Source organism: Protopterus annectens, chromosome 5.part1 (assembly GCF_019279795.1).
Source record: "Protopterus annectens isolate FY-2018-M chromosome 5.part1, PAN1.0, whole genome shotgun sequence".
Taxonomy (NCBI): domain Eukaryota; kingdom Metazoa; phylum Chordata; order Ceratodontiformes; family Protopteridae; genus Protopterus; species Protopterus annectens.
Window position 1 is genome coordinate 517,770,226 of NC_056736.1, and position 24,873 is coordinate 517,795,098.

Below are 24,873 nucleotides of genomic sequence, written 5' to 3' on the forward strand. Positions count from 1 at the left end.
AATAGCATAAAAATAATAGTAAGAAGGTTAATGTGTCAGGCACTGATTTTTATACCATATGATGTTACTGATTTTTGTAGCAGTTACTGCCCAGGTTGTGTCTGAAAAGGGTCTTCAGGGCAGTGTACTTACCTGATTATCAATGTGAAAAAAATAAATAAATACAGCACCGACTCAATGCATGTGAAAGCATAGTCATATACATAGACTGACATGCAATACTTAACAAAGTTGTCCTCATGGCACTCATATCAGCAGAAAGAATCTAAAATGGGAACAAAAATCATATTGCACAGTGGCACTATTTAAAAAAAGCAATACATTTCTTGGTTAAAAGAAATGTAATTTCACCGTTTAACAAAAGAAAGAAAGAAACAAACAAAAGAGACAAAAAAATGAGAAAAAAATGAAGAAATGCATGCATACCATTCCCAAAGCATTGTGTCACACTTGTAGTCGCTTTCTCAAGCATTGATATGCAGTGAGGGAACTGGTTATGTAACTAGTAAGTGGGCATTAGACATTACCAAGTAGTTTGCTTGGGAACAGACTGTTGTTAGCACACTGTTTACCTCCAGTCTTATAACATTAATGGAATCAATTGTCTTTACCTTGGATTTCTGACAGAAATGATGCTGAACAAACAGAATGTACTGACTACTAAATCAGGGGCATTTAAGTTATCTGCTTTTATCTGATCTTGACTGTCAAAATATAAATATAGCAGTATCAGAGTAGGAAAAACCAAGTCCAACATGCAGGAGCAAGCAGTACACAACCACTTGTTAGCATAATCATACGAATTACAATCAATCATTTCATCTATGTGACCGACAGAAAGGCAGTTTTTATGCATTTCAAACTTTCTTTTTCAGCCTTAATTGCCTGGTGCTATCTGTGAGAAGGTCTCTTGTCAAGAATATTACACTTGTCTCTGCAGTGCTGCTGATAATAAAGTAGTGAAGATTGAACCAACAAGGCTTTGTATGTTGTTAGTGTTGTTAATGTGTTGCTGGGACAAAAAGGCTTTTAACATCTTACCCTCTCCTATTTAGTTTCAAAAGGATTTGTTCTTGGCTCATGGAGTAAGTGACTTCTTAACTCAGATGAAGGCTGCCACACTTGTTTGGGTTACAGTAATTACAGTGGATTACATTATACCACTTTAAATGCAAACCGTTTTAGACTTTGCATACCATTCCATAATCCATAAGAACTGCTATTTCTTTGTGGGGTTGAGGAGAATTATATTCACTATGTGTGTGTGTGTGTGTGTGTGTGTGTGTGTGTGTGTGTGTGTGTGTGTGTGTGTGTGTGTGTGTGTGTGTGTGTGGGTGTGTGTGAGTGCCAGTGCATGTTCATGTGTGTTTCGGTGTATGTCTGCCCTTGCACACATTTGCGTGTGTATGTTGTGGTGGTGATAATGCCCTCTGGTACTGCTGCTGTTTTTTAAGAGCTTGCAATTATTATGCTGTGTGTGTGTGTGTGTGTGTGTGTGTGTGTGTGTGTGTGTGTGTGTGTGTGTGTGCGCGCGCGTGTGTCTGTGCTGTTCAAAATGTGTGCTACATTATACTTCACTTTAAAACTACCACCTGAAAAAACAGAAAAGATTGTATCGAAACTCTGAAACTTTTCTTCCAAGGAGCTAAATGTATGTGCCAGTGCTTTACTGTGAGTATGATGTATGGAATGCCTTACAGTGAGTGTGATGTATGGAATGCATTACTGTGAGTATGATGTATGGAATGCCTTACTGTGAGTATGATGTATGGAATGCCTTACAGTGAGTGTGATGTATGGAATGCATTACTGTGAGTATGATGTATGGAATGCCTTACTGTGAGTGTAATGTATGGAATGCTTTTCTGTGAGTGTGATGTATGGAATGCCCTACTGTGAGTGTAATGTATGGAGTACCTTATACTGTGAGTGTGATGTATGGAATGCCTTACTATGAGTATGATGTACGGAATGCCTTACTGTGAGTGCGATGTATGGAATGCCTTTCTGTGAGTGTGATGTATGGAATGCCTTCCTGTGAGTGTGATGTATGGCATGCCTTACTGTGAGTATGATGCATGGAATGCCTTACTGTGAGTGTGATGTATGGAATACCTTCCTATGAGTGTGATGTATGGAATGCCTTACTGTGAGTGTGATGTATGGAATGCCTTACTGTGAGTATGATATATGGAATGCCTTACTGTGAGTGTGATGTATGGAATGCCTTACTGTGAGTGTGACGTATGAATGGGATTACAGAAGAGACATTGAGACACTGTGAATATCAGAGTAGACAACTGGGCATGGGTTTTATTTGTACCATTTTCTCATTGTTCTCATGAATAGTCCTGTCCCATTTGAATCATTTATTTATTTATATTTGTTAACCAGGATGGCCTAGTTATTCAGCCCTTTTTGGTCAAAATAACATTCTGGATAGAAGTTTCTATGACAACAAGCTTTCAGAAAGGTTATTAGAAGAGAAAATATATTTTGAAATCAGTGAACCTGTGATGAAGGGAGATATTGCCAGCACAGCTATCTGGAATTTTGTAAATAATTATATGTCATTTGTGAATATCAACATGATTTATATAGAAGTGTGACAAACGAAGATACTGCCAGCCAAGCTATCTGGAATTTTGTAAATAATTATATGTCATTTGTGAATATCAACATGATTCATATCAGATGCTTGTGTTACAAATGTATATTTCAAACTAGGTTTGTACAGACGTGTGTTGAAAAGATATTTTATAAAGTGCTTGTGCTTAAAATGTAGCCACAGCATGCCCTACTGGAAGAGAACAGAAATGTACATGCACTATTGTAACTGTTAAAATATATATATTTTAACAGTGGATACTGGAATACCAGAGGTTAACTTCAGTCTAGTAAATTTTAGAAAAATAGCTGAAATTAAATTACTTTATGGCAGGAAGTAGACACAGAGTCTGTGCTGAGAAGTTTTCTGTATTGTCTTGGAAGTGTTTTATTGTTTTATGACTTCTAGCCATTGCTAAAGATCTGAGAAAAAGCCCCATGTCTATGTATTTTTGCAGGTAGATGCTAAATGCTACCTGCCATCAATGGTTGTTTTGGGGCCTGGGAACTAGAGGTCAGATGACAAGAAATTATGTCATTCTGCAAGCTAGCCCAGCAGTAATATTTCAGATATTAATTTGAGAATTTTCTGAGAGAGACACAGCTGTTTGTGTTCTGATTTGGACCTGACAAGATCCACTCACCACACATCTGCCTTGTTCTTAAGTAAGTTAACTAGAGTATAGTAATTCTCTTAAATACAGTCAGGAATATAGCAAAACTTAGTTTAGATGTTTTTCTTTATTTATTTGAGACTGTCCTGCAATGTTATTTTAAATATTTCCTGTGATTTTGAAATCTGATGTCACTGTAAAAATATAGTGAGTATTTTCTTGTTCTTTTAATATTTATTATTAAATATATTTAAACCTTTCATTGTGGCTAATCTGCCTAGAGATATTTAAGTTCTGAGAGTAGTTGTATATTTATTTCGTGACACTGTGGGCAACTCCTAATTGCCTTGCTCTTGGTCAAACTACCATTCATAATAATAGTAACAGTAACATTACACAGTAAGATTGGACACCCTTTGTTAAGGGCCTCAAAGTAGTTGATAAGGGGCTTTGGTCACAGTGATAACAACCTTACAGTCTGGGCAGAAGGGGGCATATCTAGTAAACATGTGCCAGCCTTTTCCAGGTGTGTGTGTGTGTGTGTGTGTGTGTGTGTGTGTATAAAACAAATCTCCAAGAGTGTGTGTGTCAGCTACTTGGGCAGGAACACAAAGCACTGCTTGGACAGAGAGCGTCTTGGACAACTTGGCTTGGAACACTGGCTAAGGGGTCAACTCTATAGCTGTGCCAGTGAGGAGTCATACTGGGGATCTGGAGAAAGAGGGAGACACCAGCCCTGGACTGACTGTGGTCTCTTTGTGCTCCTAAGGCAAATTGTACTTGATGCAGAGAGCTGCATCTGGAAATATTGTGTGTATGTACTTGTCATCCTCCCAGTGTGCATCCCCCACTGGTTCTGGTGGTGAGGATTGAGGCTCCTTGATTACAGGTCCAGTGGTGGGTCATCACAGACCCTTTCATGAGTAATAGTAAGCATCTCTGTAAACATACTCAGTGTGAGCTGGTTTGAACAAGAAATTGTACTTTGTTTTCATGGGCCATGCCTACAGTGAACTTTTCCAAGTCTTGTGAAATCATAGAGCCAAGCTGTCCAATTTTAAGATGATGGCTTAAGGCTGCAAATAAACTTGAGTTTCAGTAAAGCCAGTGATGGCAGAGAAATCTGAAGCATTCTAAGTACTGCTGTCTTTCTCTGGAACTGGTGACCTGTGGACTTCTACATGTGAGCAGTACAGTTATTCTGTCTGTAGACTAGATCTCACTGAAGCCACAGTGTTTAGATGTACATGGATTGGTAAGTGGCAAACAACAGGTCTCCGGGCAAAGCAAAGGTCTCAACAACAGTGAGAAAAACTGGAAAACTTCCTAACCATCCATTCACAGTATATATGTAATATTTAAGGTAAGAAATGTATGTCTGGAAATGTACCTAAGTACTCACTGCCTAACTTAGAGGGGAAGAACAAAGCAAGAGCAGAAATAGGATACAGTGAATCATAAGCAGTAAATGTATGATTGTGTGCAGAACACGTATGTTTGTGAACAATACATGTATAATTGTGTGCAGTACATGATTGATTGTGTGATCTAGGTAGCCATTTACTTTCTAGTTTCAAGAAGTTATAGCTCCTGTATGGAGCAATTGTGTGTGTGTGTGTGTGTGTGTGTGTGTGTGTGTGTGTGTGTGTGTGTGTGTGTGTGTGTGTGTATATATATATATATATATATATATATATATATATATATATATATATATATATATATGGGTCTAGGACATTTCACTGAAAGTCAAATTAGTGTACACTTTTCACTGAAAACTCAATTCACTGAAACACATTTCACTGAAAGTTATATATGGCCTTTTCCCCACTGTAGCGCAGCCCTGGAGTTAGTATATATATAGTAAGGGTGTGTGTGCGGGGCACCTCCCCCTACATCAGGGGGTGTGGGTGGCATAGCCCCCCACATATTTTAAATATTTTGAACTATATACATGGATACTTGCAAGTCCAATATATTACTCTTTTCCAAACATAATATATACTCAAAATATGTTTGGGGCTATGCTCCCCACACCCCCACTAACTATATATACTAACTCCAGGGTCGCACTATAGTGGGGAAAAGGCCAAATATAACTTTCAGTGAAATGTGTTCCAGTGAATTGTGCTTTCAGTGATTTGTGTTCAGTCATGTGAGTTTCAGTGAAATGTGCATTCAGTAAAATGTCCTAGACCCACACACACACACACACACACATATATATATATATATATATATATATATATATATATATAAATATATATAAATACACTTTTAAATGTCGAAATTTCAAAATCTCGACTTTTAAAAAAAGTACCCGTAACATCAAGATTTCAGAATCTCGACATTTAAAAGTGGGTTAAAAAAAAACAAAAATAAAGAAAAAGGGGGGCAAGCCCCCCTGCACCCCCCCACAACTCCTACTTAAATATACCAACTCTGAGATCGCACTACAGTGAAGAGAATGGTAAGTGCAACAGGAGCATTACCGTTCTCTTTACTGTAGCGCGATCTCTGAGTTGGTATATTTAAGTAGGGGTGTGTGGGAGGTGCAGCCTGCAAACACTTTATTTCAAGTCTCCCTCTTTTTTTTAATCCACTTTTAAATGTTGAGATTCTGAAATCTCAATGTTTTGGGTATGTTTTTTTAAAAGTTGAGATTTCGGAATTTCGACATTTAAAAGTGGACCCACACACACATATATATATATATATATATATATATATATATATATATATATGTGTGTGTGTGTGTGTGTGTGTGTGTGCATGTTTGTGTGTGCGCGCGCGTGTGTGTGTGTGTGTGTGTGTGTGTGAGTCTGTCTGCATGTATATATACACAAGTATGTAATAAATAATCAACAGTGAGATTGTTAGAAACATGAAGTGTTGAATGACTCATTAGTGCCAATCACAACCCATGATGTGGCCCCCACACACCTGGAAATTAAATATACTTACTCCAGGGTCATACAATCTCATAGAATAGGGAAAAAGTTCAAAATTATGTAATGGTTGATCTGTTGACATTCGACCATTACAAAATATGACCAACTATATCACTGAAGAAAAGCACTAACGTTTTAGCATGCAACAAAATGTGTGCAGTGACAAATCCTATAACATGCATAAATCTATGTATATGCATATATCTATCTATATATATATATATATATATATATATATATATATATAGTCATATAGACATATATATGTATATATATATATATAAATATATATATATATATATATATATATATATATATATATATATATATATATACATGCACACACACAGACACACACACACATATATATATATCTATATATAGATGATATAGACATCTATAGCTCTATATATATATATATATATATATATATATATATAAATATATATATATATATATATATATATATATATATATATATATATATATATAAATAAATATATATATATATATATATATATATATATATATATATATATATATATATATATATATATATATATATATATATATATATATATATATAAGATATATATATAGATATATCTATATCTAATCTGTATCTATCGATACATATATCTATATGTCTATATATACATGTATATATATATATATATATATATATATATATATATATATATATTGATAGATAGATATACAAATATATAGATATAGATATAGATAAACTGAGAACCACAACATTCCATGTTTGTTGAGACTGTAAATATAGCAGGCTGATTTCACCATTCATTTCAGTTTTATTAACTTTAGAATAACAGCAATGGACTGGATATATAAACATACACAAGTCTCTTTATGAGCCCTATCATAATAATTCTGAAATTTTTCTTGTCATTTTTACAGTATTCACTGTCCTGCTGATGTGGCGCTGAGATTAAGATTATCATCCAGCTCTGACTAGCCATACCTTATAGTATTAATCACTGCAATTACCTTAAAAAGGAGCATCCAGCAAGGATGAAATTAGGACTGCCAGCTGCTTGCTGTAGGAAAGAGGGATATTTTTGTCCTACGCATTTTTCTGGTGTGCCAGCAGGAGGTCAGTGATGCGGATACCTGTTTAGCAGAATAGTGAAGGATGGTGGGCTCCTTTTGCAAGTACTGTTACCAATGAGCATACATTCAGCAACATTACCAGAGCTGCAGTTGTTTTCCCAACTCTGGAATGGGCAACATTTTCCATGTTACTTGGAGTGGTAGATTACACTCCTTAGCACTGTGTAGTAGGTTGCTATCCTTAGTGTTGCAGATTAAAGATGTGACAATTTACTTAAGGTAAGTAACAAATGTAAAAATTGGTAAAGGCATCTAGTTCATAAACAGGTTAACCCCCCTGTACTTCATAAACCTTGCAGCAAAAACTTAGTACTCTATGCACGCATCACCAAGGCCTAACAAGCAGTAAATACCTAATTAGTACTGCTATCTGACCACTGTATTTCTAAACTTTGGAAAATGTGTTTTCTCTTCCAATTAGCTTTCTGAAAGCTTGTTGCCGTGATTGTTTTTTGGCCGCTCAAAAATGCATAGAAATCACCACTGTTCAGTAATTGTAATTTACATGGCTCCACAGCAATTTGGTCACCCAAGTGATTTGACAGAATCACAAACCATGAAAAAAACAGTACGAAAATATAAAAAATGAGTTTACCAAGCATGGCATTTATGTTTTTAGCCAACATAAAAACTACAAAATACCATTCTGTAGCATACATGTAAGCATTTTATCTGCCAGATGTTGAACTTTAACAAATATTCATAATAAGCTGTTATACATTTAGCGTTTATGGAATTTGTATTACTTACGTCAGAACATAATTGACACTCACTATGCAGTGAGGCCTTGATGATCGACTGTTGTGTACAATCGTGGCATAGCTCTGGATCCAGACCCATCCTCCTTGCTTGGAAAGCAGCCTATAATATTTGGTTGTGACTTGGCCCTTCACCAGCACTGTAAACACAATTTGAAATTTATCTAATGTGTTTTTAGCAATATACACTCAAGGGAAGAAACAAATGCACTTTCAAAAGCAGGCACATACAAATAAACCAGCTACAGAAATGTTTCTAAGAAATGATGAAAACAACACTCAGCTTTATACTCAAAGCAGTCTTTTACCGTAGTTGAGAGGGAATGCCACGTTGCAGGATCTGTTTATCTGATGTGACCTGAAGGCAACACTGAAAATGCATTCCCCATCATAGTGTAACTGTCTACTATAGGCTTCCTGACTGTGTGTCTTTAAAGAGTTTCAGCAAATGATGCAGCCGTGGGTCTGGGACATTTACGGACCATGGGTATGTTAATAGATTATATCCTAAAATGATGGCTAGCGGCATAAGCAAAAATGCTGCCAAGTATTACAACAGAGTCTGACTCTTGATATGAGTTGTTGAAACCTTAGAAATGTAATAAGGATTAGGCCTACCCTTGTTACCACAGCTTCCTTTTCAAACCAGCTAGTCCACTTTAGACAAAAGTGGCCTACATAGAGCAAACTACCATAGAATTATTGACAAGATATAGGAAAAGAATATTTGTCTCACATGTGCCCACATATTACACTTAGGAATAGATTGCTCTGTGTCTGGACATTTTACAGTTCAGATGTGATTTCCACTTGCAGTCACAGTATTACAAAGATACTATGTATGATTTGTGATTTCATATTCACCTTTTTATGTGGCATTTTTCATGGTTCTCTACAGTTTAGTTTTGAATGTATGTGATATGTGCTCAGCCCACAGATGTATTATTTGGTTACTTTATTTAGTAAAACTAGAAATAAACAATAGCAACATTGAATTTAAATTATAGTCACCTGCTCTAGGTAAAAGATAGCACTCTGCCTGACAACAGTTCTGCTACTATGGCTGTTATTTACGTATATTTGTTTACAGGGAAATCTGACTGGGATAACACCCTGTTCCAGCAGAGGCCCAGGGAGAAAAGCCCCACATTTAACACTAGTTTTGACATATATGTAAAATACAGTTACATGATATCAGAAGGTATAGAAAACATAGATAAGTGCACATATCAAAGAAAAAGCTTTACGATAGCTTACATAAACCATTTAGAGAAAGAGCATGCACACAGTTTGCATACGTATATACAGTGTTAAACATTCATTAGAAATAGACACAGGCTTGCATACAGCAAAGAGAAATACAATTGCAAAAGGTATCATAATATTACCAGACATTTCTAGCCTAACACACAAACCCAGAGCTTTTGGACATGCTCCACTTAAAGAAATCCCAACCCCTCTGAGCTACATGCTCTAGGGACCTAAACCTTGTCACCACAATAAACAGAACATGCTGGAGGGATAGATTCCTGTCCCAGAGACTTCCCATACTCTGGAACAAACTACCTATCTATATCAAACAAAGCTCCGCATTAGCACTCTTCAAGAAAAAATCTTGATGATTGGATGGGAGATAGTTAATTCACCCCGGGGATCACTTCTGTGGCTCTGCTCGACAGTGGCACAGGAAAATAATTTTTTTGGGTGGCAAAAGCCAGGGTGCCTTTTGGCTAGGCTTATATAGGCCCTAGGGCCAATAGCCTATTACCTACCTATGAACCCAAAACAATGAAAAGGATAAACAGCTTAACTATGCAATTATTAGAAAAGGGGAAATATGGTTGATAAAGAACTACAGGTTAATCCCCATGTGCTTCATAATCCATACAGCAATGAAAATTATTGTTACATTTAGGATTGAGAAGTGAAGTAATTCTGCTGGGGTGCCTCCTCTACAGAGTCTATATGTCCTACCTGTGTTTGTGTGGGTTTCCTCTTGCTACTTCAGTTTCCTCCCACATTCCAACGACATGCAGTAGGTGGACTGGACACTGTAAATTGGCCATAGGTGTGTGAATGTGTGGTATAGAAGAACCACCACAGCAGGGCTAGCCACCTGGTGGTGTAAACCTTGGCTCTAGATTATTGTCACTGTTGAAGTGACATCCCAACCCCATGTGCAAAAATGGGAAAGGGGTTGTGGATAGAAGGATCGATGGATGGAGTGAAGTAATTTGGAAAGTGAGAATGGTTGGGGCTATTTGGACTATTATAAAGAAAACTAGTTTTGGATAGATGAGAATACAGAGTGATGTAACTGTGATGGGGAGGATGGTGAGATAGTGGATCACCTAATTAGAAGTGATTGAGCTAATGTTAATGTTAATGTTTTACAGCACTTTTTCTGAACAGTATTTATACAGAAATTCACCTATAATGATCTAGCTTTTCTGACGATGATTGCATATGTGGATTTGCCCAAACTGTAGCAGCATTTGTAAGTCATATTACTGCATGTAAATGATTTCACACAAAAATTATGTAGTCTTGCCACTAAAATGAGGTTTCACTAGCCAGTTGTTATAAACTGTAAACTCTAATTGCAGATAGAGGTATATTGTGACTATAGCCATAGCTCACCATACATTCTATGTCATTTCCAGGAAAAGTAGGTAATTGTATACATCTGCCTTCTTTGTATTCCATTCTTTATGCTTTTGCATAAGCAATCAAATTTCAGAAGGTGTATCTTGCAATAATGTTAAAGAAAATAATAGTTAAGTGATCAGGCAGATGGATTGGTTATAATGCAAAGAAAATGGAGTCCTATTTCCATCCATTTCCATAGATGGACAGACTTAATTAAGACTGTAGTGAATTTGTTTTGGTTGCTGAATCTATTTCTTATCCTGTGGAGGATTTAACAAAGTTGGGTTCTCCAGACAAGCTCTCTGGCTGTAAAAATGTTTTTTTCCTTTGGGGGGAGTGGATTAGAATTTGAAAATAAGTGAGAGACAGTTGATCAAAGGATTATCACATCTGAAACTATTGATGGTGCGCTGCTGAGGGAAAGCAGAGGAACAAGGATATTGAATTAGTGTAGGCAGATGTGTAGCATCTATCCGTGGCTGCAGATGAGTGTGAGGCTCCCTGTAATGCTCGCCATCACTGTTGTAATGTTGTGAAGTGTGTCAAATGTATATGTCGTTTCTATGATCTTTTATTTTTTTCTTCATGCTTGCAAGGGGCACCACAGGGCACAGCAATGCTAAGCTGTGTTCACATATAGACAGCTGACACCTGCCAGACATCTAAAAAATAGAAACCGGATGTAATTAATTCTTATAACTAAATTTTAGCATATTTTTTTCCTTTTTTTTAATTGCCGTTTGAGAGCAAGCAGAGCTGAGCGGAGCTTATACATACACAGCCAACATCTGCCAGACATCTAAAAATCAAAATGGATGTAATTAATTATTTATTTATAGGTGTGTTTAAACATGTTTGCGTGGAGTGCAGTGCTCAGCAACACTAACAGGTAGCCTAGTAGTATATGTGAGGGTATGCCAGTTTTTATATCATCCAACTAGCTACATGGGTAGAGTTATGGTCTTATGTGTAGTAGGTACTGGGTTCGAGTCCATAACAGGCAGAATATGTCTGTAAATGAATGTACTATTTTTCTATAATTTAAAAAAAGTATTGAGAATTTGGCACTGCTGCATTCTGCTAATTACTGCTCATTCATGCTAAACAGTACATAAACATGGTAATGGCTACCAATGTTTGCAAGGTGCTAAGCTTCACTAAAACCATGGTTCTGTGAGGTTTTGTGCTGCCCAGCACTGCTTAGCTGACTTGTGTGGTACTAAGCAATGTGCTGCTTTTTTGAATGTTGCACAATGACGTGTAAGGGTGAGAAAACAGCCTATATTAAGCCCAATAGGTGGGAATTCTGCATCATTCATTGGAGTTCAATCAATGGTTGATATGTCAGGTGGTGTTGGTGAAGGTGTGCGCTTTAGGTACAAAAGTGAGATATTCAGGAGTCCAGGGTCATGGTTGGGCTCCTGGTACCAAACCATGCACCCCGGCAGGTGGATTCCATGGCATGGAGTGTAAGGCGGAGGCCTGAGACCATTTGGACAGGGAACTCAGCAGTATTACTGGTATCCCCCGCACAGGTGAGCAGTGTCATCACCATTATGAAGACCTGAAAAGGAAAAAGAAGGGAACTTTGGACACCTGGGTCCAAGAAGCTAGAGATGGGAATTCCCTACAAGCATGTAAGTATGTCTTCCTCTGTCTTACCAAAATGCAAGCTGAATGTCTGCAAAATTGGTATGCATAATGGTGTGCTTCTCTCCCAACAACTGCAGCTGAGAGGGCTTACAATGTCTAGTCTCATGCCAGGCGCCTAGCGAGGTTGTGCGCTGAGCATGGTAAATACTGATTTAGTATGCCAACTGTAGTGCAATAAGCAAGAAAGAGTAAAGCATTTACTGCAATAAAGTATACAGAAGAAAAACTTCACTGCAATAAATCAGTAAGTAGAACTGTAGTGCAATAAATGGGCAATTACAGCTATAGTGCAATACATGAACAATAACAACTGAAGTTCAGTAAACAATAAACAATACCAATAACAGTAAGCAAAATGGTGTTCAGCAGGATTGTGTTGTCATAATCATAGTAGTAGAGCTGTACACATTGCTTGTCTATGGTAAGGTTTCTGCAGTCAAGTGTAACACTGTAATAGTTAAAGAATCCAAAACTAATGGCCTGAAAAATGTATTGCTTAACTCATAGTACTGTCCATGGCTGTCTCCAGGCCAATATTGATCACATAATACTCTCTGTTCCTCCTACTTCAGGTAATAAAAGTATATGGGTGAGGTAGCCCACTCCATGGGAAGATATTGTGTGTGTACTTCACAGATATTTCAAAGCAATAATAAAACAAAATGTTCACCAGCATTGTTGATACTAAACTAAAGCTGTTTTAATATATGCAGTACAATTGTATTCCATGCACGTGTGTTCTACTGTCAGTGCAGTCAATTATAACACTGTAATAGTTCTCGAATGCAAAAAGAATGTTGTGTAACATGTACGGTTAAACCCATAGCATGGGTCAAGGTTTCTCCAGGCCATTACCAGTCACATAATGCTCTCATTTTCCCCCACCTCAGGAACAAAAGCTATATGGATGAGGCGGTCCATGTTATGAGCAGATATTGTGTGTGGACTTCACAGATATTTCAAAGCAGTACCAATAAAAAGTGTTTACCAGCAGTATTGATTCTAAAATAAACCTGCATTAATATAAATTACTTCCAAGTATCTTACAGTGAAATAGTGTTTCTATCCCTCCAGTAGTGTGCTTGTTGCATTCATGGTTTTTGTATTCTATCACAACATCACAGCCCCTGGTAATAGACATCCAGCTTAAAAGCCTCAGTTTTGTGGCTCAGGAGCCAATGCTCACTATTATCAAAAGAGATCACTGCAAGACAGTATTTAAGAAACTAACTGTTTTTCTATCATAATTCAACAGTATAGGCCCTGGACTGTAGTCATCCGATTTTGTAACCCTCTCTTTTGTGGCCTCAAGAGCCGATGTTTTCTATTATCGTCAGGAAATAGCCAAACAACACTTGGGATAACTAAAGGTTTTTGTATCCTATCACAACATCACAGCCCCTGGTAATAGACATCCAGTTTAAAAGCCTCAATTTCGTGGCTCAGGAGCCGATGCTTGCTATTATCAAAAGAGATCGCTGCAAGGCAGTATTTAAGAAACTAACTGTTTTTCTATCATAATTCAACAGTATAGCTTCTGGACTGTAGTCATCCGATTTTGTAAGCCTCACTTCTGTGGCCTCAAGAGCCGATGTTTTCTCTTATCAGAAGGAAATAACAGCAAAACAACACTTGGGATGACTAAAGTGTAGCTTTAAGATTTGGTGATCTATTTTTTCTCTGTTAACCACATTTATTAGCATGCACACTGCTGAACCTATACCCCCATAGTGGCTTGAATATTATTAATCTCAGCTTGAATTGGTTGAAAACCAGTAGTTTGTTACCCTTTTTTCTTTCCCTCTCTTTCCCAGGTTCCTCTCAGATTACTTACAGTTTTGAATAGCTGATCTTATCTCAGCTAACATAATTTAAACTCCCTGCATTACTTGAGTAATATACCTGGTGTAGCATAGTGAGCTACATTTAGCTTTCACATTCCTTTTTTTAAAACAAAGCTGATTGTTTTCTGTCTGCCTTTACTCTCCAATTTGTGGCTCAACCCGCTCCGTTCCCCTTCACTTAAGCTCAGGCTCACTTCGCTCCCCTGCCTTACCCGCATTCCCACCCACCCCCTCTTTTCTGTAACTTATACTTAACTGGCCACCCCCCCCTTGAACAATTACCCAATTACCACTTAGTTTACAGTTAGGCACAGCTAAAGCTATCCCAAATCTTTACAATCTGCTATACATTATATACGATGACTAACATAAACTCAAGTATCACTCCCTGTCAAGCCCTAGTGTACAACAGACTAAATTTTAGTCATATTAATATTATAATAACCCTATTATCCATTGCTCACATCACTTCTTTCTAAAACTGACTTTATGCACCACTCCCAAATTGTGTCACCTCTACTCCTTATGTAAACAAACTATAATGTATGAACATTAAAATATCTTCTTCACTCATAAACACTACAACAATACATTATATGCATTTCTCCTTTATTAAACAGCCCAATATTTCAAAACCATCTGTAAAATTCAAAAAACATATACTTACTATCATAAAGATCACTCCATACCTAGTCAACAAGCTAACACTAAGTGGTGATATACACCCAAACCCAGGACCTATCACTAATTTAAACTCAGACATAAACATTACCATGGACCACACTCCACTAACAATCATTCCCCAAAGATCTAAAGGTGATATACTCTTCTTGCATTTGAATATTAGAAGCATCACCAATAAAATCCATGACCTGCATGCTAGTATCACTCTAGCTACACCTGACATATTAGTGGTTACTGAAACCTGGTTGAAACCCCATATCACAAATAATGAAATTCTCCCCCCTGGTTATAGTGTTATTTATCAGGACAGAATGGTGAAAAAAAGGTGGAGGCATAGTGATATTCTACAAAAAGGATCTATCTTTAACAGCTGTTGATCTAACCACACTGAACTTCAGTAAAGCTAAAGTACTATGTTGCAAACTTACCATAAATTCTAAAAAACATATTAATATAATTGCCATATATATTCCCCAGGGGATAATATATCTACCCTGGAAAGTATCCTAGATTACATTTCTCATAAATTACCCCAGGAAACAATTATATTAGGAGATCTTAACACTGATTGGACAAACTGCAATGGCGAAAATCCCACTAAATATGTAAACATTCATAGGTTTACCCAGCTCATACAAAAACCCACCAGAATAGACAAAACATCAAATAAGTGCTCCATTCTAGACTGGATACTTACTAACAGACCTGACTACTCTCCTCACTCAGGCTCCCAGACAGCTTTAGCGACCATCTCCCAACATACCTACTAAGACTACAGCTGTACCCCACTAAATTGACACTATATCAACAGATAAGGAACAAAAAAAACATGAACCTTGATCATTTCCTTTATGTACTTAGACACTGCAACTTGTTCCCTCTTATATTATTACCCCTAGATGAAGCCACTAATTACTTCACTAGTACCTTGCTATCCATCCTAGATGAGCATGCCCCTTCCAGGACTATTAGAGTTAAATCAAAGCGTGCTCCATGGTTAAGCAATGACTCCAGATCTCTACTAAAAGCAAGAGATAAAGCATGGCTACATTGGCAAAAAACTAAATCCCAAGTTACTAAGAAATCTTATTGTGAACTAAGAAACAAAGCAAAAACTAAAATAAAACAGGATAAAATAAATTATTACTCTCATATACAAATTAAACACCACAATAACCTACAAAAATTCTGGGTGGGAATTAACAACATTCTACGACCTGGAAAAGCTGGTACACCCCCCACTACAAAAAATAGCTCTGACTGTATAGCAACACAGTTTAACACCTATTTCACAGAAACGATTCTACAACTCTCTAATAGCCACAGCTCTACTATTACTTCACAAACACCTACATCCCATCAAAACAAGCACAGCTTCTCTCTTCAACCATCATCACTACATTCTATTAGAAAACTTCTTAGAAAACTAAAACTCACTTCTCTAGCTGCAGATCACTTACCACCTAAATTCCTCAAACTATCTTCAGAAGTAATTGCATACCCTGTCTCCATTCTAATAAACAGATCTATATTAGAACAATACGTTCCTACCATTTGGAAGATCTCATACATCACCCCAATCCACAAGAGTGGAAATTCTACTGAATTGTCTAACTATCGCCCTATTGCAATTCTATCTCCACAATCAAAAATACTTGAAAAAATTATTCATAAGTAACTCATGGATCACTTAATTTCTAATAAGTTGTTATCCAGCACTTAATACGGCTTCCGTCCACACCAAAGTACTACCACTGCAATTTTTGTCATTTACAAACACAGTTAACAACCATAGAAATAATGGCAAGCATGTATCTTCCATTTTTTTAGACTTATCTAAAGCTTTTGATATGGTGAAGCACAACAAACTCCTACATGCACTCTCTGATGTAGCTTTATCACACTCTACACTTACATGGTTTCTGAGCTACTTAACTGGAAGACAGCAAGCAGTACACTGGAACCAAAGTCTATCTCCATCTACCAGTCACCCTAGGAGTCCCCAAGGATTTATTCTTGGCCCCCTGTTCTTCTCCATATTTGCAAACAATCTCAATCTCTGTACTGCAGCCTCCCCTGCCACAATTATTCAATATGCTGATGACTGTCCAGTACTCTGTGCTGCCAGTACCCTTCCTGGGGTCTATATCAGATCATCAAAATGGCAGAATTTCGAATTCCGTAATATTGAACTGCAAAACCCGAACCCTAACAATATCAAAACAGTGAATTTTTTCCCAGGGAAAACATTTGTTGTTCCGAGAAACACACACACACCACAAGCACACTAAAAAGCAGCAATCCACACACATACATTTAAAAGTTACATCTAACCCTACACTACACTGCACATATGCTACTATCTATCCACTTACTTTAACCCAGACCCTAACCCTAAGGTCCGTCACTATCGCACACTCACCTCACCCGCGCCCTAACCCTAACTCACTTAACCCGCCCCTAATCCCAAATTCTCACTACCGCACACTCACCTCACAAACGCCCTAACCCTAACTCACTTAACCCGCCCCTAACATCAAATTCTCACTATCGCACACTCACCCAACCCGCACCCTAACCCGAACGTCCACACAATCACACACTTACCTTAACCCAACCTGTAACTTTCCACCGCATCGCTGAAAACAGTGAAGCCACAACAACGGCCAACCGAATTCTTTCCCTAGGAAAGAATTCGGTTTTGTGCAGCTTTGCTGTTTTCAGCATTCGCGATATTGGGTTTGATATTAGATCATTCAAAATTATGCCGTTTCGATGATCTAATATAGACTCCCGCCTTCCTGAACTGCAAGTACTCACTCAATCATCCTTTCTCAAACTAGAACCTGGCTAACAAATTCCTGCTTATTATTAAACCCCAACAAGACAAAGCTCATGCTATTCCATCCTAACAAAGCTACTATAAATTTATTTATTTATTTTATTTTATTTTATTTTACATTTGTTTACTTGGAGAGTCTGACTGGGCATAAAACCTTTTTTTAGCAGAGGCCCGGGAAGAAAAGCTCCATATTTAGTAAACTATTTTGTTAGAAGAAGGAAAATTGCATAATACAATAAAGAAATAAATAGTAACAGACATTCATAATGGTAAAAAGACTAGAACAGAATAAATTGGTCAAGTGGGAGGCAAGACCAATAATCTTGTATAACAATGCTTCTAGAAGACAGTTCTTACAGTAGTAGCAGGTAGTGACGTTGTATATAATAAGAATACAATTATGATACATAGTCTTATATACAGGTAGCATAGCAAACTGAAGACTTAAAATCTGATAGATACACTGAATCTTTTCAGATTGTCTCCAGAAATAACACTACTATCACTCCCTTCCCACATACCAAACTACTAGGTGTAGAAATTGACACTAATATGAGATTTGACATCCATATCTCAATCAATTAAGAAAGTACACAAAAAAAACTAGGTGCACTATATAGGAACAGGCAGTATCTCACAAATAGCACAAAAATAGCTATTGCCCAGACTCATTTGACCACTACTCTTTTATATGCATCACCTGTATTTATTAACCTCAGGGAAAACTGAGCTGGTAAAACTGAAGCCTGTTACAATAAAATAGCTAGATATGCAGCAAACTCTACAATGAGATCACACCACTCATCTACCCTAAGGAAACTACACTGATTAGAACTTCCCCATCTCCTACATTTGTCCCAGCTTAACATGGCTTACAAAATCTGTCTTTCTGCAAAAACGCCATCATTCATGACTTGCTAGAACCCTATTCCTGTGGAAGAATGTTGTGTTCAAACAATAAGCCCCTCTTAGGAATCTCAACAGAGCACAATCATGCTGGAGAACCCACCTACTCTCATTATATTGCTAAGATTTAGAAATCTCTACCTAGTGACATCACATCTAGCACTACTTTAACTAAATTTAAACAAACACTAAAAACCCACCTTACCTCTAAATGGCTCTGCTTGCTCTGCCACAGACTGAAAAATCCCACAAACTCTTTCTTCATACTAACACCTTTACCCAGGTTTTTGACTGTGGATTATATGTATTAAATATAACCCAATATTGTTTAACATCCCCTTTATGCTACATATTTTTATCTCAGTCTTATCTTTATTTGTACACATTTGTTGTTATCTAAACTATGAATTTCTTTTTGTAATCTTCCTTCTCTTTTATCTTTCCTTTAAGACATTTTCTTAGTTCTATGTGGAGCTTTTCTCCCGGGCCTCCGCTGAAAATACTTTCCCGGTAATCAAATGTAAATAAATAAATAAATAAAAATAAATATGTTTGTTTGTATTATTTAAAGATATAATATGTGAAGTAGGGATATACTCTGTAAACGCTGAAGAGGCGAGGCGCTAGAGGAGTCTGCATTTTATGCTTTGTATTTGCTGCTAATCAGATTTTATTGGATCCAGTGTGTGCTTATTTTACCTGTTTTGTGGGACTACATTATGGATCAACTACTGGACTGGACTATAATTTTAATAAATTATAAAGGCAATCACTGGCTTCTTTCCTTGTGTGGTGGTAAGCTGTTCTGTTTCCAGTTTGTATTGAAGTAAAAATAAATACGCATTACGGTTGTATTCCATGCATGTGTTCTACTGTCAGTGCAGTCAATTATAACACTGTAAAAGTTCTAGCGTGCAAAAAGAATGTCCTGTAACTTGTATTGCTCAACTCATAGCTTGGTTCAAGGTTCTCTCCAGCCCACTATCAGTCACGTAACGCTCAGATTTTCTCTCTCCCCAGGAATGAAAGGTATATGAGTGAGGCAGCCCATGTTATAAGCAGATATTGTGTTTAGATTTCACAGTTTTAAAATGTATAAGAATAACGTGTTCACCAGCATATTTGATTCATAAATAAATCTGTCTACTTCCTGTATGGCTGCATTCCTTGTATGTGTGCACTAAGATGGTACTGTCACTTATTACATTATTTGTAGATGTCCCCTGCAGTCACAGCAATTAGGTTCTATTCCCATGCCTGGTAATTAAGGAATGACGGCTGTCTAGTTTATGTACTGTACACAAATATGCCTCTCAAGTGTCACGATTTCTCGTACTGTACTTAATATTGCATAATCTGTCTGTCACAGGATTACCACAGAAATGATTACAGAACACCTTGGTAGTTATATAAGTCCACATGATGTGCAACTGTTCTGTCTAGTTGTGTATCTGCATTATTGATAGGCACATACTGTCCCATGCAAACAGCTTGAGAGGTATGTATGTATGTCCTATATCACCTATAGGAGAGTTGTAGTCACTGTACACAAAACGTGACACCCTGTAGAGTAAATATTAGTACTGTCTTCAGCGATATAATCTGCAATGTCACTAATGGACTGTTTTTCTGTCTCTCCCCACCCCTTATCTTCATGTATTTCGTATTGTAATTTATTATTATGTTTTACTATTAACATATTTTGTTACAATAACTATATTTTGGAAAATGTGGCTTATTATTGTCATGTGTTATTATGCTTTCATACTGATGCTTTGTTGGCCTTATGTGGTTTATTATTTTTATGTGTTATTATGCATTCATATTAACATATCTTGTTAAATTAACCATGTGGTTGCCCATATGCTTTAACTGTTACTGGCATGCTGTTAACTTACTGACTGTTCTGTTATTTCATATTGCGTCACACATAATATACATTCCTATGTATTTGGGTTAATTAAAATGATGCTGCATGCTGTTAATACTAACAATGATTTGTTCATAACTAACCCGAACTTACTGCTATACCTCAGTTACCACAGCACATCAAGTAAGTCTGGTTCCGGCTGATCCCCCTACCTTGCCTCAACTGGCCATGGCACCAGATCCCAGTACATCTGGGACCCAGACAAGTGGTGCCACCTCTGCTGCCCCTGCCCTACCTGTGGCATTGGGTAGTACTGTCCCATTGGATGCAGCCCGGCCCCCCTCTAGGAGCGGTGGTAGAGGGAGTGTTGTCACCCAGGATGAGCTGCCAGTCTTGGTGCGCAGGATAGTCTACCGTGGGTTTGACCATCACCTGCGCCAGATTGAGGGCATGCTGCCTCACCCTGGTGCCCAGTTTCCAGCACTGCCACCCTTGGGGCAGTGAAGGAGCAGTGCTGACATCCCATGAGTGGGGATGTGAGTCATGCTGCTGCCGTCTGGAGGCACATGGGACTTGGAATCCGCAACACCCTCCCTCTCCAAGGTGTTCACCCCCTCACAGGTTCATAGGTTGGTACTAGGCTATCGGCCCTAGAGCATATACAAGCCTAGCTATAACAATTCCCTGGCTATTTCTTCCCACAATATTTACTTCCCTGGACCCCTGTCTAGCAGGGTGACTGACGTGATCCCCGGGTGAATTTCCTATCTCCCATCCAATTGGCAAGGTTCCTTTTGAAGAGGGCTAAAGAGGCAGTCTGCTTGACATGTAGGGGCAGTCTATTCCAGAGTCTGGAGAGTCTCTGGGTCAGGAACCTATCCCTCCAGCATGTTTTGTTCATTGTGATGACAAGGTTTAGGTCCCTGGAGCGTGTGGCTCGGAGGGATTGAGATTTCTTTAAGTGTAGCATGTCCAACAGCTGTGGGTTTGACATGGCCTTGTATGTTAAACAGAGATCGCCTCTGAGTAGACGATATGCGACAGAGTACAGCTGGAGTTTTTTTAGATGGTTAGCATAGGGCATCTGCTTTAGGCCTGTGATTCTTTTAGTGAGGTATTTATGTGCCCTTTCCAGTGTTGCAGATGTCTTGAGAGGTACATACCAAACGGGGCATTGTATTCCTTAATGGGTCTAATGAGGGATGAGTACAGTGGGAAAATGACCTCCTTTTTTATGGATGAAAAGCTCTTTGTGATGAGTTGTGCCACATAGAAGGATTTCCTAACTGTTGTGGCGATGTGGTTATCGAAGGTGAGACCACTGTCCACCTGTGTCCCCAAGTCACTTATCACAATTTCGGTGTTTAGTGTACTGTCACCTATCTGGTAATTCATGGGTACATGTCTTTTCCCAAAGTGGATAACTATACATTTCTTGGCATAGAGCTTCAGCCCATGGCTCTGGCACCAAGCATCTGTTTCTGTAAGGACTTGGTGTCACACAACACCCATGTCTGCTGTCTTGTCTGTCTTGTCTGTCTGCAAATGCATCCTCACCTACCCAACCTACCTCCCCCACACGACTATCTCCCTTTTCTCCTATTTCACTGTGTTTTTCCCCCTGCTTGCATCCCATTTCACCACTTTCCTATCTCCCCATTTTTCTTTTCTTTATATTTTTTTAACATGATGCTACACAGCATGCTGCATCATAACGTTTTGCTAAGCTCAGCTAAATAGAGCTATATTGATTATATGTGTCCTTAAAATTCTATTACACATTTACAAAATAAACACCTGTCCTATGTTTCAAACTCGAGTCCATTGTACCTGCAGACCAGTGCATTAACCTGCCATGCCACGCAACTCTTACTTAAAATATGTGCTTTAATGAAATACTTAGTAATTACCAGTTACAGTCATTAAACATGTTTCAGCATAGCTGCGCTGCGCAAACTTGAATAAAACTAAATGGAAAACATGGGAGTGTTACTGGGACTCTGGTGCAATAGTACACCACAACAAAGCCAGAGCCATAATAATGTATGATAGCAGATACATGTGCCCTTTTATCAGCAACATGTAGAAAGACACCTGCTAAGGCATTAATGGCAAAATACATGTGCAACTGGGACCCTGGTACAGACATACATCCATATAAAGCCTTGCACATGCTGATGGATGTATAACATGATTGTCCCAGCCTGTAGGTGTGCACATATGTCTTGCAAATACACCTGCTGCAGCAGAGACTCAGTATCTCAGTCTGTTAAATGCCTCATAAACAATACATTTTTGCCACACACAGTCCTGTGTTCAAATCCAGTGGTATGTAGCACTGAATTCTCAGTATTATGAAGCCAGCAATTAATGACAGAGTCATGTACTCTTTATGCACACAATGCATGTCAAATTAATTGACTGCTTTTAACTGATGGAAGTCACAGGCCTGCTGCTAGGAACACACTTCATATATCCCTATAGTAAATGTCTGCATAAATTGTCGCATCATGCAGTAATATGCATTCACAGAGAATGTCAACTTAGGTACTGTGAATGAGGGCCACTAATATCAGAGTGCACCACACAATTCTTTCAGAGTCATAGTGCCGATTACCACAAGTGACCAATGAACATACACATTTGAAGTCCCACTTGTAACAAGGACTGCCCTAATACATGCTGCAAATTAGTACCAGACTCTAATACATGGCCTGGCAGCAAGGGCGCCCGCAGGCAGGTGCAAGGGGGTGCACTTGCACCCCCCTGGATTTTCTTAGCGCTATACACACTTAGCGCTATACACACTTTTTTTTTCTTTTTTCGCTGTACTGACTTTTTTTTCCCCCACTTACTTTGTTTTTTCCCCGTAGCCTGAACTGTTACTGGAGATGGCGTGCCAGGCAGTCACATGACTGACGCGAGTCTGACATGACGACAACTCGACAAGCCTCAAACTCCTCCTTAAGTAATCGCGCGTTATTCGCGTTCGTGTAGTTGCAACTGGACATTGCTGGAAGTGGAATTTGATGATTTCATGCTCAGGAGCAAACCAAACCATCGTGTTTCGTGTGGTGAGTGGTGGAAGGACTGGACTGGTGGTGGTGCGTATGGTGTTGGTATTATTACAAGAAGAGAAGGTAGGTTGTTTTTTTTGTACTTTTGAAGGTGACTGAACACTTGGCGCCAAAACGCAAAACTGGCGTGGCACACTTCACTTGATTGTGTGAGAGTGAGTGGTGCTCTAGACAGTGTTTAGTTTTAATATGGTTAGTAGGATATCTGATATAAAGAAAGTTGGCAGGGTATGCTGCAAAAGGAAGATATGTAGAGTGATTTTATATTAATAGTGACAATGACAACTTTTTCTCTGTTTAATCTAATAATGTTAGAACATGAAAGGACACTTTTGTGGTAACTAAGCTATCTAGATTATTTAGGGCTATCCATGCATGCACTTAAGGCAGTCTGTTAGAAATATTTTGTAAGTTAGAATGGTATATATGAAGACCAGGCTGGGACTGTGGGTAAGGTGGCAGCAATATGGAAGCTGCTGGGATATGCTGTCTGGTGTCTGAATATGTTGAGTTGTGTCTGGGTTTGGGTGGCTGTCACTTCTAAGGTTTATGGTTATGGATGTGTAAGGGTACAGGCAGAGGAATATTTGTTTGATTTTATGTTTAATACCCAATTTTGAATAAATAGCTGTTGCTTTGAATAATTATACTTAAACAGTAGGATATATGCGTGCTGATATAGATAAGGTGTTGTATATGGGGTGTGATTGAGAGATGAGGTCCAGAAGTAGAAGTTTTACTGGAAATGTGAGAGTAATGGGTGTTGGTAGAACACTAGGTGTACAAGTAAGAGAAGAGGTATTAGTATGAGGAATTGAAGGAGAAACATTTCTGAAATATAAGAAACAGATGGAATGAGGAATACAGGGTAAGGATTTAATTAAGATAGGAAGTTGGGAGGGTTTATTAGAGGAAGGTAGAAATTGAAATGTAGAATAATATATTTTGTTGAATCTGTAGGATTATAGGTAATTTTGAGATGTGTGGGTGTTTAACAGTATAGGCTTGAGGAATATTGACATGGATGAGCAGTATAGTGAGATGACAAGAAAGCTGAAATATATTTAAAGAGGAAAAGATGAGAGATAAATATTAATGCGATTGTAGTTTATGACAGAAGATTGCAGACATGGATGGAAGAGGGAGATTTGCTAATGAATTTATTAGAAGTACTGTATTAAAAGGGTCTAAGTAGGAGTCAATCTAGTACAAAGCAATATTAGGGACAGAGGCTGTTTTGGAATTATACTAAATTCTAGACAGAAGATGGGAATAGGTGAA

At 38.0% G+C, this 24,873-nt stretch overlaps 1 protein-coding gene across 1 annotated transcript in view; it reads right to left on the minus strand.

Annotated features, from left to right (window-relative positions):
• Window positions 1-24,873, minus strand: part of SIM2 (SIM bHLH transcription factor 2) — a 1,026,265-nt gene that overhangs the window by 184,229 nt on the left and 817,163 nt on the right. Inside the window, exon 8 of the mRNA XM_044073136.1 lies at window positions 8,060-8,207. Within this exon, the coding sequence (XP_043929071.1) occupies window positions 8,060-8,207 (148 nt within the window). The remainder of the gene's footprint in view (window positions 1-8,059; window positions 8,208-24,873) is intronic.